Source organism: Rhizomucor pusillus (genome assembly GCF_041956525.1).
Source record: "Rhizomucor pusillus strain CBS 183.67 unplaced genomic scaffold VTP01scaffold_26, whole genome shotgun sequence".
Classification (NCBI taxonomy): Eukaryota; Fungi; Mucoromycota; class Mucoromycetes; order Mucorales; family Lichtheimiaceae; genus Rhizomucor; species Rhizomucor pusillus.
Genome location: NW_027192168.1, coordinates 179,874 through 196,721, shown reverse-complemented (window position 1 = coordinate 196,721; position 16,848 = coordinate 179,874). Strand labels below are relative to the sequence as shown.

At 45.0% G+C, this 16,848-nt stretch overlaps 9 protein-coding genes across 9 annotated transcripts; 6 read left to right on the top strand and 3 right to left on the bottom strand.

The window, feature by feature from the left end:
* Positions 1-338: 338 nt before the first annotated feature.
* VTP01DRAFT_5915 (uncharacterized protein) lies at positions 339-730 on the top strand (the record flags this gene model as incomplete). The annotated part of the gene is made up of 3 exons (XM_069384758.1): positions 339-389; positions 470-546; positions 601-730. 3 exons carry the CDS (start codon positions 339-341, stop codon positions 728-730), a joined length of 258 nt encoding a protein of 85 aa, XP_069234959.1.
* A 301-nt stretch (positions 731-1,031) lies between these two features.
* VTP01DRAFT_5914 (uncharacterized protein) lies at positions 1,032-2,159 on the top strand (the record flags this gene model as incomplete). The annotated part of the gene is made up of 2 exons (XM_069384757.1): positions 1,032-2,009; positions 2,091-2,159. 2 exons carry the CDS (start codon positions 1,032-1,034, stop codon positions 2,157-2,159), a joined length of 1,047 nt encoding a protein of 348 aa, XP_069234958.1.
* Positions 2,160-2,503: 344 nt separating this feature from the next.
* Positions 2,504-2,945, top strand: VTP01DRAFT_5913 (uncharacterized protein; the record flags this gene model as incomplete). The annotated part of the gene is made up of 3 exons (XM_069384756.1): positions 2,504-2,506; positions 2,622-2,701; positions 2,789-2,945. 3 exons carry the CDS (start codon positions 2,504-2,506, stop codon positions 2,943-2,945), a joined length of 240 nt encoding a protein of 79 aa, XP_069234957.1.
* A 1,774-nt stretch (positions 2,946-4,719) lies between these two features.
* Positions 4,720-5,662, top strand: VTP01DRAFT_5912 (uncharacterized protein; the record flags this gene model as incomplete). The annotated part of the gene is made up of 5 exons (XM_069384755.1): positions 4,720-4,753; positions 4,839-4,913; positions 4,973-5,029; positions 5,092-5,331; positions 5,385-5,662. The coding sequence occupies 5 exons, from the start codon at positions 4,720-4,722 to the stop codon at positions 5,660-5,662; spliced, it is 684 nt and encodes a 227-aa protein (XP_069234956.1).
* A 231-nt stretch (positions 5,663-5,893) lies between these two features.
* Positions 5,894-7,069, top strand: VTP01DRAFT_5911 (uncharacterized protein; the record flags this gene model as incomplete). The annotated part of the gene is made up of 4 exons (XM_069384754.1): positions 5,894-6,108; positions 6,278-6,349; positions 6,402-6,935; positions 7,042-7,069. 4 exons carry the CDS (start codon positions 5,894-5,896, stop codon positions 7,067-7,069), a joined length of 849 nt encoding a protein of 282 aa, XP_069234955.1.
* A 789-nt stretch (positions 7,070-7,858) lies between these two features.
* VTP01DRAFT_5910 (uncharacterized protein) lies at positions 7,859-8,293 on the bottom strand (the record flags this gene model as incomplete). The annotated part of the gene is made up of 1 exon (XM_069384753.1): positions 7,859-8,293. One exon carries the CDS (start codon positions 8,291-8,293, stop codon positions 7,859-7,861), a length of 435 nt encoding a protein of 144 aa, XP_069234954.1.
* Positions 8,294-9,925: 1,632 nt separating this feature from the next.
* On the bottom strand, positions 9,926-12,141 carry VTP01DRAFT_5909 (uncharacterized protein; the record flags this gene model as incomplete). Its single annotated transcript, XM_069384751.1, has 5 exons — positions 9,926-10,793; positions 10,856-11,462; positions 11,528-11,701; positions 11,758-11,833; positions 11,965-12,141. 5 exons carry the CDS (start codon positions 12,139-12,141, stop codon positions 9,926-9,928), a joined length of 1,902 nt encoding a protein of 633 aa, XP_069234953.1.
* Positions 12,142-13,572: 1,431 nt separating this feature from the next.
* Positions 13,573-15,361, bottom strand: VTP01DRAFT_5908 (uncharacterized protein; the record flags this gene model as incomplete). Its single annotated transcript, XM_069384750.1, has 2 exons — positions 13,573-15,110; positions 15,166-15,361. 2 exons carry the CDS (start codon positions 15,359-15,361, stop codon positions 13,573-13,575), a joined length of 1,734 nt encoding a protein of 577 aa, XP_069234952.1.
* Positions 15,362-15,555: 194 nt separating this feature from the next.
* Positions 15,556-16,010, top strand: VTP01DRAFT_5907 (uncharacterized protein; the record flags this gene model as incomplete). The annotated part of the gene is made up of 3 exons (XM_069384749.1): positions 15,556-15,655; positions 15,806-15,903; positions 15,984-16,010. 3 exons carry the CDS (start codon positions 15,556-15,558, stop codon positions 16,008-16,010), a joined length of 225 nt encoding a protein of 74 aa, XP_069234951.1.
* Positions 16,011-16,848: the final 838 nt, after the last annotated feature.

The following is a 16,848-nucleotide window of genomic DNA, read 5'->3' as shown; positions in this document are numbered from 1 at the left end:
AGCTTGTAATCCCATCGAGCATAAACCAACTTCATCATTTCGCCCAGGAGATTGAAAAATTGTTGCAGTGGAAAGACGCTGTGGTCGAAATGGGATAGAGAAAATTTTACTCTTATGGACCGGGCGTCTGTATTCCATGATCATTGATGTATTTGCATAATAACGAAAGGAGCGTCCAACAGTTGTTTCAGATACTACATTGAACTGTACGATATGGATTGATGGATCAATACTATACTCCCAGAGTCGGTTCTTTCCATTGCAGCAAGACGCGGGTCCGGATAATGATATGGATTTAGCTCAACGAACTGAGCCTGGTCTGTTTATTCCTGTCTTGTATGCAATACTTCAAGAATTTGAGCGAGAACATGAAATCGCGCCGAAGATGGGTACGAAGACCACAACAAACTTGTTTACTCAAACTCCAAGGCCCACCTCCAATGGCGATTCATTACCGTAAATATAAAAGCTCTGCGAGCGCTACCTGTGTCCGAAACGAGCATCGTTTGAAGAAGTCTTTGACCTGACCAAGTACCGTTTTTTAAGGCAGGCTCTCCGAAAATATCATTCAACCAGCCTACTTATGCAATTGACTTTCAGGGATGACCATACAATGTTTTACAAATCAAATTTCAACAGATGGTTATGCAGTGCACTTCCAGTTGGCACGGGCTGCAAAAAAGCAGAGTACAGAACTGAAGCTGGGAGATTTCAACATATCGGAAATTGAGGAATATTTTACAGTATGCGCCGTCGACCCATGTCGAAAGCATATTTTTACAGCCTCTTACGATTATAGAGAAGACGAGCGAACAGGAAAGAATACAGCGCCTTCATTGGATCGAAGAATAGAACAAAAGCGCTACAAAAAGTGAACATCGATATGTATAATCAATACGTTGCATATTACTGTGAAGTAGTCTAGAAAGAATCACATGCACAGAATAAAATTCATTTTTGGTCTTTCTGAACTTAAAAAAGTTGGTGTTCTTGTATGCGCCATATGCAGACGATCTTGTTCGCACTGAACAATGAGCGAAAAGGATGATCAACACCAGCAGTACCAGCAAGATCCTTCTCGGTTCTATGCAACGTCGATAGCACTCGAGCGGATCTTGGACGCAATTAATCGTGAATCGCCCATCAATCTAGAATTCGCGACAGTTCCTTTCAGAAGAGCTACAGTCAGCCGTATTCGGTCGTTAGAGATGATATATGCAAAGTCGAGACTGTTCCGGTTTCTTGTGAGGAAAGGCGTCAATCCGATTATACTGTTTGTTGGACTGAGCGCAGGATTGGCAGCAACGCTTCGGCGGTTTTATCAGCAGTCGACTTACCTAGCACTGAATTTAGTCGGTGTAGCATATCCTGCGTGGCGATGCTGGTATCTCGTCAAAGAACATACGGAGAAAGAACACCAAAGCGACAACCCAAATCTGCAGATAAAACGAATACGGGAATACAAATCCTGGCTGACTTACTGGATGCTGTACGGATCACTTCAAGTGCTTGATAACTGGGCGTCGGATCTGACGCTCTTGCTACCCAAATACAACGTGTACAAATTGTTGCTTCTATACTGGGCGCAGAGCCCGCATTCCTTTGGCGCTTCTGTACTTTGCCACCATGTTCTCCAAAAACCATCCGACCGATACCCATCAGAATCATCAGCAATGGTAGCAGCACCGCCATTATTTCCCTCGATTACTAGAGACAACAATGAAAATACTTTCTCTCCATGTTACAGCTCATCCTCGTCTGTCAGCACCTCGCAGATGCACGGACATTCGATTTTGGAGGAGGAGGAACAACATGATAATCATCATCATCGACAGCCTTTGGACGGTGAAGAGGATCAGGAACAGTTTACATTAACCATTGAACGTCGACCGACACTGCCAGAACCATCCACGTCGATCCTAGATGGATACATGCCACCGCCTCTTATAGTACAGACCGGTGGACAAGAAACGACGACCGTAACTCACTCACAACACCCGAAACAAAAGGTAAATGCTGACGCTACTGCTGCAGATCACTGAAGATACCTGATCAAGCTAACGCACGCGAATTTTCTGCCTGGAACAAAGGAATACCCCTTGCTCGTTTCTATGGAAGCTGACGCTGCAGCTTGGTCAGTTGGTACCGCAGGCGGCTGATCTCCAGGGCATATCACTAACTACTTTATCACTAACTCACTAACTACGTTATAAAATACAACTTTCTGTACTATCTTCCTGAAAAATGCCAAGGTCACCCTTTTGGAAACTGCATACTCGCTTTCCACTCTTTTCGTGATGTTTCCATCTCTTGTGCAGCTCTTTTCCTGCAATCCATTATCCTGTTCTTAAGATTTGAGACTGAGGAAGGATCCAATTCCGCCTCAATTCACCGAAAATGTCACGACGGACGCGATGCAGTCATTGTAATAGAACAGACCACAATCGTAAAACCAGTAGATTATGCCCGTTCAACCCGCTCAATGCTGTTAGTACAGCAAACCATGGTAAAAATCTTTCACATCTCTTCTATCCAAATCACTGACTGCTTAGTAAAAAAAAGCCCATTCTGAAAATACCATCCTGAAAATTTCCTAACTCACACTTATGGAAACTGCATAGTCGCCTTTCCATCCTTTTCGTGATGAAGATGAAGTTGTCCCGCTTTTGCGACTCTGGGACTGCTCCTCGGATACGACAAGGTATGTACTTCAACGATTAACATCATTGCTCCAAGGGTTCCCAAGTTAGGATAAATCTGCAGCAATATTCTCAGGGAGTATATATAGGAGGTTAATTAAGCATTATACAGGCGTTATGATCCTTCGGTATGGCTACGGGCAGCTCAGTCGCATAGAGCTCGAATTCGGTCGGGCAAGAGCGTTGACCGAGTGTTTAGGGCTGGGCCCGTCGAGCAACGGTCAAGGATATTGGCCCGAATGGTAGGAGACCGTCGGTAACCAGTCATCGCAAATAGACCGACCGGTCGCTCCTTCGGCCTGTCCGTTAGGACCGTTTTATATTTTGTAACGAATTGCAATGTTCTCTGTGCGAGGTTTGGAAGAAGTATGCCTCTGAGATATCCACAGCGAAAGCCATAGGGAGGCTCGACTTCATAACTACATACATAAGCAGCTGGATGTTCCGGCGAAAAATGTAGCTCCTGCGATACACAATGCAAGATATCTGTAGATTCTGTGATTCTGGTGAGACTGCAGGACCATGCAGAAATAAACATTCATGAGTGTCCGAAGGTGGCCCCGAAATATCAATAGTGAACGTAACAGCAACAACAACGACAGCAACCTGGGATATGACCTAAGATCTGTCGAAAGATACATCTATGAACACGTGGAGGAAAATACGTACTGCAAACACTCGATAAGCTGCTACGTAAGCCTTCAAATGTAACAATCGCTTAGAATGCACGGGGACATGAACATTTACAAACATGGCTCGACCGACGGTCAACGGTCTACATAAAAGGACCGTGTGCTGCAAGGCCGTCAGTCGCGGTCCTAAGAAGATGGCCTGTCCGTTTTGGGACCGGACCAATCTGTCATGGCCCGTTTGGAGCCTTACCGTCGCATCAGTTAATGGAATAAGCGTAGTATTATTTACTACTAAGTGGGAGAAAATATCTTCATAAGATCGGCTCTATTTTTCCGTACACCCGATATTTTCATCGTGAATGACAACCCCTTTTCTAACTGGAAAAATAGAGATTTGGAATTTGGCGAGCTCGCGCAGGGAGCGAGCTGTGTTGCATTCTTTTTACTCGCTGCGCTCGGAAAAAGCAAGCAATGTTTCGTCCTCGAACGAAGCGAGAGCGAAACATGCTTTACTAACAATAAAAAACATTCCAGAATTTTAACCCTTTTGGGACGATAAAAAGCAGCTCTGGAAGGTGTCACAGCTGGCATTTCATAAAGAAGAGAACAACATGCTGTTGACCAACTATACGTTGCGTTTTCCTGCGTCTCTTCCCCGTCATCTCTATCCATTTTTCTTCCCCTCCCACATTGACCAATGCAGAGCCTGCCACTCGCAATATCGTATACAGAGAAGTATACGAATAAAATATATTATAGACATCAATAATTCAATGGGCAGCCCCCGCAGGAGCGGGGGTCTGGAGGAGGGCAGACCCCCCTTCCAAGAAAGAAAGACGTCCATTTTATGTCTCTCGCCAATGCTTCATGCGAGCGCAGGCCTAAATAACCGCAATTCGACGGTGCTGTGTTACAAGAGGCGACCGGACGTATTTCGAGCTGGAGCTTAAGTAGATTAGACATTATGCATAAATGAAAGGGACAAAGGGAACTCATGTCCTGTACGGTAGCACTGACTTTTTCCCGTTCAATTTACGGTTATGATGATCGGATTCAAGGTCAAACATCGATGTAGATAAATCTTTCCGTGATGTGGATCCTCTGAGAAATATGAGGGACGATATATAGCAGCAAAGCTTCTTAAGGAAAGAAATATAGCATTTTTTGAAGTTTTAAATGAATGACATTAGATTTAGAATGCGCTGGATAATAATTTGTAGCACTTGACAACTTTTCATAATGAGAGGCATCGGCTTCAAGAAAGTAAGTATGTAGCAAAAGGATGCCTCAAAATAACATCGCTATTTGCATGTCGCAACTAAGCGTGGATTTAAACGGCGTTTGTAGTCGAATTTGCCACGCAATCCCTTTCTTTTCCCTGTTTCCATATGTCCAGTACGGAAGGAAGCGATGCAGTAACAGGTATGATTATTTCACTGACGCATACTGGATTGATATATATCGCTGACAGTATCTGCCCTTCCTGGTCATATATCACGCATTTTAGCTGACAGAGAAGATGAGTTCCAGACCCCAATCGTACCCCGGAAACGAGCCCTAAAGAAACCTGAAAGGCAAACAGGTGAAGTTCAAACTTGTGATACCGGAACATCTCCCATCAGATATTTATAATTGCTACAGCAGGTACGAGTGATTCTCGAACCATTAAGCGAAGCAAAAACAAAAATGCCATTGCGGGTAAGCCATACAGATTTCTTTCCAGATTTTGCACTGATATGGGCTTGCATTTTACAACACAGGCAAATCAAGTAGCAAGCGTCAAACGACCACTGAGACACCTACAAAGCGCAAGAAACAGGTAATGACTGTCAAGTCATCGATCAATGGCGTTTCGTGGGAAGCGCAATATCGAGATCCGTTAGAGAAGCTCGTCATCACTGTAAACAAAATCACTACACACGCATACGCGCTTGCTCGCTACATCTTCCTATCGGAAATAAATGCTACTGAACTGGAGAGCGATTTCCCATGGAGAACTGGCTGGAAACGGATTTCTTCGCTGAAGTCTGGCTCTCTTTGATACTGCGTACAGTGAAGTCTTCGCGAACGGATGGTACAACACTTTATCATGGGCTGATCGATCGGCACATCAAAAATTACCTGAAACATTCTGGATTCAATCGAAAAGCGCTTACGAATTCACAGCAGATTGCGCGTTATGAAGATTCAAGGATTTGCACCGCCTACTTGAACAACATCAAAAATTGCTTCGGTAACCGGTTACGTTACGTAGTCAATTCGCTGCTCAAGGTCAAGGATAATCGAGCGCGTATCACTAAAGAGATGACCAAACAAGGCAAATCCAGCTAAGAGATCAAGGAAGCTATATACAAGCAAGTCACCAAGCCTGCGCACGATGTGAAGCAAGCCTTTATTACCGGTTAACACACGAGGACTGCTGTCATCAGAAAAGCAAAGCCAGTTGTTGTTGTAATTTCATGATGTATTGTTCCCTGCCTACCCTGCCGCATACGAGTTTGACGAGGATTCCGTATATTATAACTCGAAGTCAGACCCGGGAATCATGCGCTCGCGTAGGTAATGATGGCCAAGTTCTGCGAAGACCATGAGATCAAGCCTTTCCGGTGTATGCCGTTACGAACATCCTGGATCCCAGCGCATATGCAAATTGATACCAAAATTCTGGCGACTCAGATGTTGAAAAAAAAACCAAATAATATCGACTTTGATTCAGACCTGTGGAAGCAAGTTGTCAACTTCCAATCGAAGCCTCTCCAAAATCAAGGCACTGACAAGTCTATGGCCTTCAAAGGAACTATTTTCACAGACGGCTTTGGTGTATCGATTCTAAAACAATAATTCTATTCCGGATTTGGTCGCAGGTCAAAGAAAACGAAAGCTGATACGAAGAGTGATTTTACATACATTCACGATTTGGACAAGACGACTCTGGAAAATATAAAGCCAAGGACAGTCTTCATCGATCCCGGACGTAGAGATCTGCTATATTGTATGCATCAGGACAGCACCAGTGAGGTACTGCTTACGTGTCGCTATACAAGGAACACAAAAGCGATCGATGCAAAAGCTACACAGTACAAGAAGTTGAGACAACGTATCAAAACGAAGTCAAAGCGTGCGAAGCGAAATTGTCGAAGCATCCTGCTGCAACGGTGTATATTCCAAAGTTTCTGCTTTACATGAAGACTAGATGCGAGGTCAGCGCCATAATGTCACGACACTATCAGTCCTTGATATACCTGAAGCTACGTTTTCGTTCCTATTTATACAAGAAACAAGCCGACGACAAGCTAGCGAAAGCCATAAGGGACCAGTTTGGAGAAGATCCTGTCTTAATCATTGGAAACTGGTCAGCACGGAGCTCGACTATGAACAAGTACCATGAACCTGCCCGGGGCATTGGTCTATCAAGGATGTTACGCAACAAACGGTTCCATGTTTATTTAATCGATGAATTCAAAACATCGAGTCTCTGTCCTGATTGCGCGCAACGCTTGGAGACATTCAAAATGGTGAAGAATCCTAGGCCTTATAGACGAGCAAAGATGCCACAAGTGATATGTCATGGTTTGCTTCGGTCTGTATTCTCTCGATACCTACGGTATAAATATTGTTACTTATGGGAGAAGTCGATAGATGTAAGAATGAACGCTATCAAGATGGCAAGAAAATCATTAGGAGGTTATGGAACAGGGATCTCGCTGCAGTCCTGAACTTCAGGATTATATTCAATAGTCTATGCCAGACTGGAGTCATGCCATCGAGATTTAGAAGGAAAGCTACTAGATAGATGATTTTCCTGAGTGGTTATCGCTTGTACAATAAATTATCATTCCTCGTCCCCACTACGCGTGCCTACCCTTTTACATATATCCTACAGTACTTTATATTATGAGTAGCAGCGAATACAGCAAATGTACGAAACCCAATAATAAAAGAGGGATCAGAGAACCCTAAAGTTTCAAAGTATGTTCTGATCTTTTTTGAAGAAATATCGACAATAAAACTTTGTGATTCGCAGTAAATAGATATCGACCGTAATGGCAACAGATCGTCAGTCTAGTTGATTGCTTTGGGCTCACATAATCGCAATTTGCCGAAGTCGCAAAACTGGCACTATTGTGTCAAAACCGAGATCGGCCAAGACTGCAGGAGCAAAACACACACATGCGTTGTGCACATAGGCCATTACTTCGACTACTACTACTACTATTCCTGGCTCTGCCCCTTGATCTTTCCACCCCCAAATCCGGTTCCTCCCCTCCTTGTTTTCCAACAGAAACTTCTGGCAACGTTATATATATATACACGAAAAAAGCCCCTACCCCCTTCCTTCCCAGCATGGCATGTCATTTTGCGCGGTCCTTCTTGTGCATAATAAACTAGAGTGTAATGGATCTTTAAACTGTGCTGCTTCGGTGCATTGTTGTAAATGATATATATACAGGTTGTTCTATATGGTACATGATGAAGGAAAGGGGAAAAAACAAACAAATAAAAACCGCAGCGCCCCATTCTTTCTGTTCAAAATAAGGGCAGGGTAGCAGCGTTGGTATTGAGATTTACAAGGGAATCATCCAGGTGGCCGCAGGGACGGCCATAGTTGGTCGACATGTGTGTTAAGAAAAGCGGCCCACCGGGTGCAACCTGAGTATCGATACGCAGCATGGGCGGCTTTTGCTGCTTCTTGATCGTCGTCGCGTTGTTGTTGTTGTTGTTGTGAGCAGCAGTAGCATTAAATTGTGATGAGTAAGGGGGAGGCACTTCGAATAACTGTTGCAATTGTCGTCTCTTGTCAGTAAAACTTGAGCGATCATACTCTGCAGAGCTGTGTGTGTATTGGATCGTATCAACGCCACTGAAACGCACAGTCTTAGATGATTTCTTGGTGCGTGCAGCAGCTGCGGTTGTCGTGGTGGTAGTAGTGCGACGGAACCAGAATGAAGCTTGGAGGAACATGTCGTTGTTGTGGGGTAGCAAGAACAGTAGCGATACAAATGGTGATGGTTTATACAATAAGCGATGATGAGATCTTCTGTGGATATCTTTTTATAATAGATTCATTGTTCCGCTGACTTTTATACACTTATCCTCAATGCATGCCCTGGAGTTCTTGGCATGGTCCTCCTGGTTGAAAACCTAGCGGTGCCAACCCAGAAAAAATGGGATGATCGGACTAGCCATTTACTCCTCCTCCTCCCTCGTGTGTGGAAGAGCTAGAAAAAAACGAAAAAGAAAAGCTTGGCATTTCTAATCGCTCCTTATGGACATCTGTCATTGCTAAAATTCGGATTTTATACATACATGAAGCCAGGTTAGTTATCCCACATAACTTATTACAGGTAATGGAATTTCATCACTTACCACGGTTATTTTTCAAGCGAGATGAGCTCAACCTGCTGGGATTATCTCATGAATAAGAAACAATTAATTGTTCCGAATTCCTGGATGCGCCGACGACGGATTCTCTTTTCTTGAAACAGATGATACAGGATTTGTATACGCATCTTGCATAAATCACTCACGACGAAAAATAAACAAATATGCAGCGGATGGTACAAGGGTGATAAGGAGGATCAGGTCATACGATTTTTTTACTATGACTACCACTACTACATAGCCGGTTGCTAAGTACCCACATCTTGGAGTTGATGATGATTTATGTGCAGAGATATCGATTAATGGGAATAATAAACAAAAGAACATTCTCTCGATTCTCATCTTTTGATATTAAATGTGTGTGCTCGCGCTCAATTGCTACTTTAAGATTAGACAACTGCATGCCCTTTCAACTCATATCTGCTGCCGCCGCCGCCGTAGTTTGCCCGCCCAATACATACATGATTGTTTTGGGGGTGCAGAGGAGCGCGCAGCCAAGAACGAAAAAAGAACGGAAACAACTTTTTTGCATTCTTGATTATTAGATGTAGATCTGTGTTTGTCCTTTCGGCAAAAAGGGGGTGGGAATGAGGAAGCTAACTACATACGAGACCGTGCGTGCATGCACACATCGAGTACGCAGGGCAGAGAAAAAGGCACGTATAGTGCTTGGTAAGGTGAGTGATGGAGATGAAAGCACAGAATTATGAAGAAAGCAAGAAGGGCTACTTTTTCTTTTTCTTTTAAAAAAAAAGGGCACGTATTAAGGACCATCAGAATGATGAACAAGGGAATAATAATTGCGGTAAACGGCGATACGACAGTTTATAAAAGTACATTAGGAACCTCCTGTGCAGCAGCAGGGTGGTTGTAAGCACAGGAAGCTTACCAAATCAAGGGAAGAGAGAAAACGACGTTGTTTGCGTGCGTGAGTGCGTGAGTGCGTGAGTGCGTGTGTGTGTGCGTGTGTGTGTGCGTGTGTGTGTGTGCGTGTGTGTGTGTGTGCGTGGGCGGTGCGAGTTGTATTGCGTTGCGTGCGTGAGTATGTGTGCGTGTGGGTGTGTGGGTGGACTGTTGTTGCATGTAGAGAGAGATACTTGATGATCATCTAAAATAAATGTCTTGAACATTTACACCGCTTGCTGCGCTGAAACTATTGGAATTTGCCGTTGCTAGAACGTTCAAAGCTTCTCAGTTAGAAAATTGTCAGAATTAGAGAGAAACAGAAATGCGGGTGGCGCTAGAAAATATACGTACGACACCTGCGGCACTGTTTGTGCTTGTGTATCCGAGCGATGCTTGTGATACTTGATGGTTGTGAACATCCGCCGAGTAACTGAGAACATATTGCTGCTGCGGCTGCAACGACAAGTTTGTACTGCTTGCGGCGCTGGCTATCGGTCTATGCATTGTTGCCGTAGCAATCTGCTGTGAGGATATGCATTTTCCTGCGACGGATAGTGACCGGCCGGATGAACGGCTGCTCACTTCCAAGACCGCTTCATCTGGCACGGCTTCCATGAACTCTTGCCGCACAGAACTTGACATGTGCAGCAATACTTCTGATTTTAAGACCGAACCATAATTGCGAAACATGAAATCGAGTGCTAGCATTTTCAATCCGGTTTCCTCGGCCGTGATGGCCTTTTCAAAGATAAGCCCGCAAGTCTCGACGGTCATGTGGCGTTTGTAAAGCCGTTCACAGCATATCTTCTTGAGACGATTCAGCAGGTACATGTTTGCGACGACGAGCACTTCGCATACGACCTGCCACGGCACATCGTCGTCTAGGCGATCGCTGTACAGATATTTGAGGAGTGCCAGCACGACTTCGTATGGCTCTGGGATTTCCATCCGCCGCTGCTGTGCTTCTATCATGCCGGATTTGTAAATATTCCTGAAGTGCGGCCAGCGCGTAATCAAGATGACCTGGTGTACATGCAGTTCTTGGCCGTTTGAAGCCACGATGACAAAGTCGGATAACTCTGGGTTGTTCAAAAGTTGCGCAAACTCGTGCGAAAACTGAGGTGGTGGTATGTCGTAAAGTCCAAGCGATTCGCCGTTGATCACCAATGCATCCCTTGATTTTTTTATTATTATCCCCATGCAACTGCACACCTTTCCTTTTTCCCTCTTGCTTACCGAAAATGATCGTATCCTTGCTGCCGCTCGGCCTCTGTGTTGCCCAAAAAGAAAAGATTGTTTACGGTTACTTGGGACGCATCGTCCGTGCTCCCGGCAGAATCAATGGTCTCTGTTACGACGGTGAAGTAGTTCCATCCGCCGACTTCAAAGTTAGCGTTGCAGTCTTGTCTCTGCCACTCGAGAGTATCGAGATCCAGCATCCAAAGGCCGTAAACAGCGTCAGGATTGGTGAGCTGATGATGGTGGTGAGCTGCCGCGTTGGGATGGTGATGCTGCGCGGCACCGTTCGCAAGGTAGCGGCCAAATACCAAGAGTTTCCCGCACACAGCTTCGCAAAAGTGTTGGCTTTTTAAAAGCACCATCCGAGAACTTGCACTTGATTGAGACCCGCTCAAGACAAGATGTGGCGTGTAAGGAGGTACCCCCACGTTGATAACAAACAGATCAGATACTGTGTTGCCATGTTCGTCTTTTCCGGCATAGATGTACATCTTTTGGCCGATCAACGTTGCAGAGTGATTGTAACGTGGTGGCACGCCGTTAAACTTGGTCCACGTGAAAGTTTGCAGATCAAGTATGCTTAACTCATCAAGCACATATGTACCTAATGAGCAACCAGAGAATGTGGGTATATACTCGTTCGTTACATAGTAGGTATAATCGACTTACACTCTGCATTTCGGGCGAAACCTCCATAGACAAACAACTTGTTGTCATTCACAACAGCGCTGTGTAAGTATCGGGCAGGAACTTCGCCGATAATGTTGGGTTGATGCCACGTTGATTTCTCGAGGTCAAATATATGTACATCGTTACAATATTCTGCACGCTCATTGCAACCGCCTAGTGGATAGAGATGAGCAAAAAATTAAAAGAAATTTCGGGCGAGATATATGTACCAAAGATGACGATGCAGTTATTCCATAGCGTTGCGGTATGTCCGTATCGTTTGCAAGGCGGAGTACCTTTGACATTCTGCAGGATCGACGAGGAGCGTGACTGTCAGTTAGATTGCAGGCATCGTACATGTATGCAGTGCATTGAGGGGCTGCGAAGGAGGGGAGAGAGAGGGGAGAGAGAAGAAAGACAAGAAAAAAAGTATTCACCTGGACAGTATCCCATCGCATCGTGTGAAGGTTGAGGACATGTAAATTATCCGTTACGTTTCCGCCGCCTCCGTAGACAAAGAGACGGTGATCGACTTTGACAAAGGATGGGCGCCATAGTCCAACCAGGTTGTTGCCAGTTGTCCGAATCGGTTGTCCAGGCTTGAGTACCGTCATTTCGCTCTGAGAGATATCGGACGTTTATTTCAGTTGTGGGTTGTTTCGCGCGAGTAGCTATAGGTCTCAGACCAACTAGGAAGATATCTAGGGAAGCGATGAAGGAAGAACAAAGAGCTGGAGCAGGAAATATAATAATTGAGAGAAGAGAGAAAGAGTGAAAGAGAGAGGGAGAGAGAGGGAGAGAGAGAGAAACAAAGAAAGAGACAGACAGAGAGCCAGAGGGAAGGAGGGAGGGGCTCATTGGAGACCCATCCAGCTAAACAATTCATGAAAATTTTCCGCTCTTGAGCTCCTTACCCTTACTACAACAAATAACATACGCGCATATGTATTGTGTGCTATGTACATAACACACATATACACACAGAAAAAAATCGTCGTCGTTCGGCGTGAAGGACCTTGCGTCTAAATGCTCCGCCCCGCCCAAGGAAATTCTTTCCGCCCGTCCAGCTTTCATTTACTGTTGTTAGAACCCGTTGTTTTCCCAAATCTCCCTCCTCCGACATCATTCTGCCATCGCAATCGCGTTCGCTTTGCGAGGATGCTAACTGCAGCAATCATGTTCGGTTCGCGCGAAAGCAGAAGGTTTTCCTTATTGCGAGTGACATCAAAGTTTTCCCTGCCAGCACCACTTGACAGAGGCACACACATATACGCATAATAGTCTCCCTTCTGTTTTGTTGTTTGTGTCCCGAAAAATGCGCGATGGCGATGCAGGGAATGATGCATGGTGGCCATCATCCGAAATTGGTTAAATGCGGAAACCTTTCATGACTCGCCCCGTTGCCTTGCTGATCCGCGCAATCGTCGCATTGACCCCCCTGACTTGATGATCTATGAGTATAGACATATCTTGTATACGCCACCACCATTACCGCCGCCGCGTTCACATTACACAGGTCCTGACCTATCCGCATTCGATATCTTCGATATTTGATGTGTCATCTGAAAATTGCCCGGTTTGACGGGTAAAAGGCGGATACACTGGACAGAAGAGAAAAAGAGGAGGTGTTCTTCGTAGGAGGACGAATGGATGATGTGGCGCTTGGATATATTTTTATATGGTGTCACCTGCTCGGACATTCTCTTCAGCCAACTCTGCAGATCTATCCTTTTGGTGCACGGTGGATCTGTATTGATCTCTTTCTAGAAAATGAGGAGGTCTGCTTCCAAGCGATACATCTGCGGATACTTGCATGTATGATTACGGGTCACACTCGCGGATTATACATCATATTGAACATGAACAATGAATGCAAACAAAAGATTACCACACGCTTTTTGGGAACGAAGAAATCAGAACAACGAACAAGGATATTGTTTTATAATGCAGAAGGGTATATAGGCTTTCATAATCTTACAGGAATGCAAATGAACGAAGATGCCATAAGTATTAATGTAAACATGGGATGATATATAGCAATATAGTCAATTCTCAGAATATGACGGTGGGGGTCCCCATTCAGGTGAAGATGACAACGGAGGAGACGAGCATTTGGGAGGAAAGCCTGGTTGTTGGGCATCGTCGCTCTTCTTCGTGCGCGCCTGGCATGGACAACCTTTGCAGTATCCCCAGAGTGAGTCCTCGGTGAGAGCCAGGCGCTGTTCCCAGAAAGTGTCCGAGCAAGATAGCCGTTTGACGGAGCCATCGTAACTTGGAGGAGGCGGCAGCAAAGTCTGGTATTTGTCGTCAGAAGCTACTAGGCGGCAGTTCAGAAGGCGTATGGGTGTTTCGAGATAAATTTTGATTTTTTTCCCGTCTTGTTCCTCCAAGGTTACAGCAAGTTCGAGCCAATGCGTGATGGAGATACTATCGTACGACATGCTTGGTCGGAGAAAATGTTTGCATGTTGGCATTGGTAGCACAAATCGACCATCAAAGCATTCGCTAACTTGAATAGGCTGATCCAACTCCTTGAGATTCTGCAACTTGCTAGAAAACTCGTCATTTGGTAATTGCTGCTGCTGCTGTCGATCTTGTTGGCTCGCGGTGTAATTTGAACTGTTCAAGAGTTCTTTCAGCGCTTGCTTCTCCTTCGAAGTAGGCTCCTCAGTTAAAGATGATTCTTCATCAAACGTCGTTGTCGTACTTGCTCCTGCTTTCTTGCTTTTACGATATTTCTTGCTCAGTAACTTGCTGCTGCATCCAGGGATTTCCTGGCTGTCGACCGGATAGCCATAAGCCCATTTTAAGATCATAGCAACAGTCTCGGTATGCGTGCGAGTCTCTGGCTTTCCTTGGCTCTGTGCGTAGTCTCCTGGAATTTTCATGATGTAACGACGGTCTTCAGTGATTTTGGTTAGAATCGACCGGATCTTGACATCCCGGTACTGCGGTTCCAGTGAAATTTCAATGCCAAGGCTAGCTCCAATAGCTACAGCAGTGCGATCAATGCCCAGTCGATATCGAATCCCGTGAGATACCGCGTGCGTTGGACGACGGTAATTATCGACGCTGCGCCCGGCAAGAGAATATGCTAACCGGTCATACTGTTCATCTAACGATAATCCGGTGTATTCTTGGGGGAAAAGCTCGCTGGCGATGTAAGCATCAGAGTCAGTGGACTGTCGCTGCTGCTGCTGCGGAATTGTTGATCGCTCGTACAGTTGCACATCCGTAGAAGGTATGCTTGCGGCAGAATCAATGGCCCGTACAAGCCGTAAACCCGCCGTGGCAGTCAACTTGGATTTCTTGGCAATACGTCCCAGAGCAAACCAGTGGGTGCTGTTTCTTGACCGTGTGTCTTCTGATGATCGTCGCAACGTGGCTATAAGTCGGTAGAAAATGTCTAGACGGTCTGGAATAGAGACAGAGACAGGTAATGATCCGGGCAGCAGAAACTCGAAAGGAAACCGTTGGATACCAGCTGGCATTACGCCTTGGGAGTTTGGTGGAAGCAGTGACAGCTCAATGACATGGAACTTGGTTTCGATCGGTTTCCCGAAAGGTCGGTTCTCCATGATCTCTGACGGAAAGTCAGCATAAATATCAGACATACCAGATGCAGATGCCTAGCATACCTTTCCAGGGATGATATCGTTGAATTCCTTCAAACACGAGTTCAATTGGACCTTGGATTGGCGTATCCTTGGCCAGATTGGCAATGACTTCCCCGCGAACGATGACTCGTCCGGAAGGATCTCCAAGGTACGCTGTACATTCGTCGAGAATGATCTGGAGTGGATTTAACTTGTTATTTGAGAAGATGTTGGACATGATATTTCAGGAAAATTCAGAAATGCTGAGAATGCTCGAAATATTCTTGACAGATCCAGGACCGTTTATATATAAATCTGGAATATACGCTGCAAAAAAATGAGTAATCAGACAGCCTGCTGCGCCATGGACCATATCAGTAGCGGATCCGCGGGCAGCTGAATCTCGTGGCACGCGTCTGTGACGCGTATCGGATGATTAATAATAATGAACAATCCAATGTTTTTGATGCGCATCAGATAGATCACCACAGCGTCATGTGCACACTGGCTGGCACTGTACGCATTGCTAATGGTAACGCGGCCGTAAGACATGTAGATCAAGATCAATTCTCCTGTTTTATGCAGAGCTAAAGTCGACCATTTTTCAATGTCTGGATCAGAAATGGTGAGTCAGATCACCGACTGCTGCGTTGTGTGTGTAACCTTAGATGTGGGGTTACAGCAAGCGTCATCGATGCACATCTTGAGCCAAAGACATGCACTCATCTTATTTCACGCTTCTTGAATGTCGATCGAGACTACGGTGTATCCCCGCCATTGGTTAGTCAGCCAAGGATACAATCAGATTTGGGATAAGGAAGCCTACTTAAGGATCATCTGACACATCTAAAAACCGAAAGGCCGGTGCAAGCGGAGAGGAGGACTGACGATGTGCTATTGGCTAGCATTTGTAAGCTACAAAACGGGAGCAGACGAAATTCACCGTGATATGTAGTGAGTAACTGGAAGCATCGAAGGAAGCAGATAAGCAACATGTATATCTCGGAGTTTCCAGAATGGTACTTCAAAAGGAATACTGCTAGGACGTGTTCTCTCTCATGATATGCTAGATGCTGCTGCCTGACACGTTTCGACCTATGAAGCACACTTTGCATGCATATCTGTTTAATATATTGCAGTATCTATTTCATGCGGCTTAATATCATCCTCTGTCACGTTGTGCTTTGAGTGCTATTTCTGCATCAGAGCAAATAGTCACTCTGAACTCATTCTATATCCATTAAATGGTTTGTAAGAATCTTGTCAGTTTAGCTATTTTATACAGATTTTTAGTCTACCAACCGTTTATCAATATCTTCTGTTCAAATTTAGAATGGCGTTATCCGGACGATTTCCATAGCCGATCATATGTAAAGGATATTATCTTGTTGCGTGCCTAGAAGACTGCCGCAAATTTACAGTACCTCGATAAATTAGGCAGCAGAATCACATCGCTGCAAACCATAGATCGTTGGGTTTTTTATGCGAACGCCAAAGCAGCATTTAGTATACCATATGTTATCACTATTGCTCAAATAACGCCATTGAAAGATAAAATGACAACAAAAACCGGGAATCTTATGCATGCTAGTGGACCATGCAAGCAGCAAGCAAGTGAATACGAAAGATTCCCTCCGAACCAGTCATCTATTTCGTGGGGTACAACCAAGGGTAGGTAATATCCAGCAGATATCTCGCAACAATCTCCCGTGACATCATCTGTGA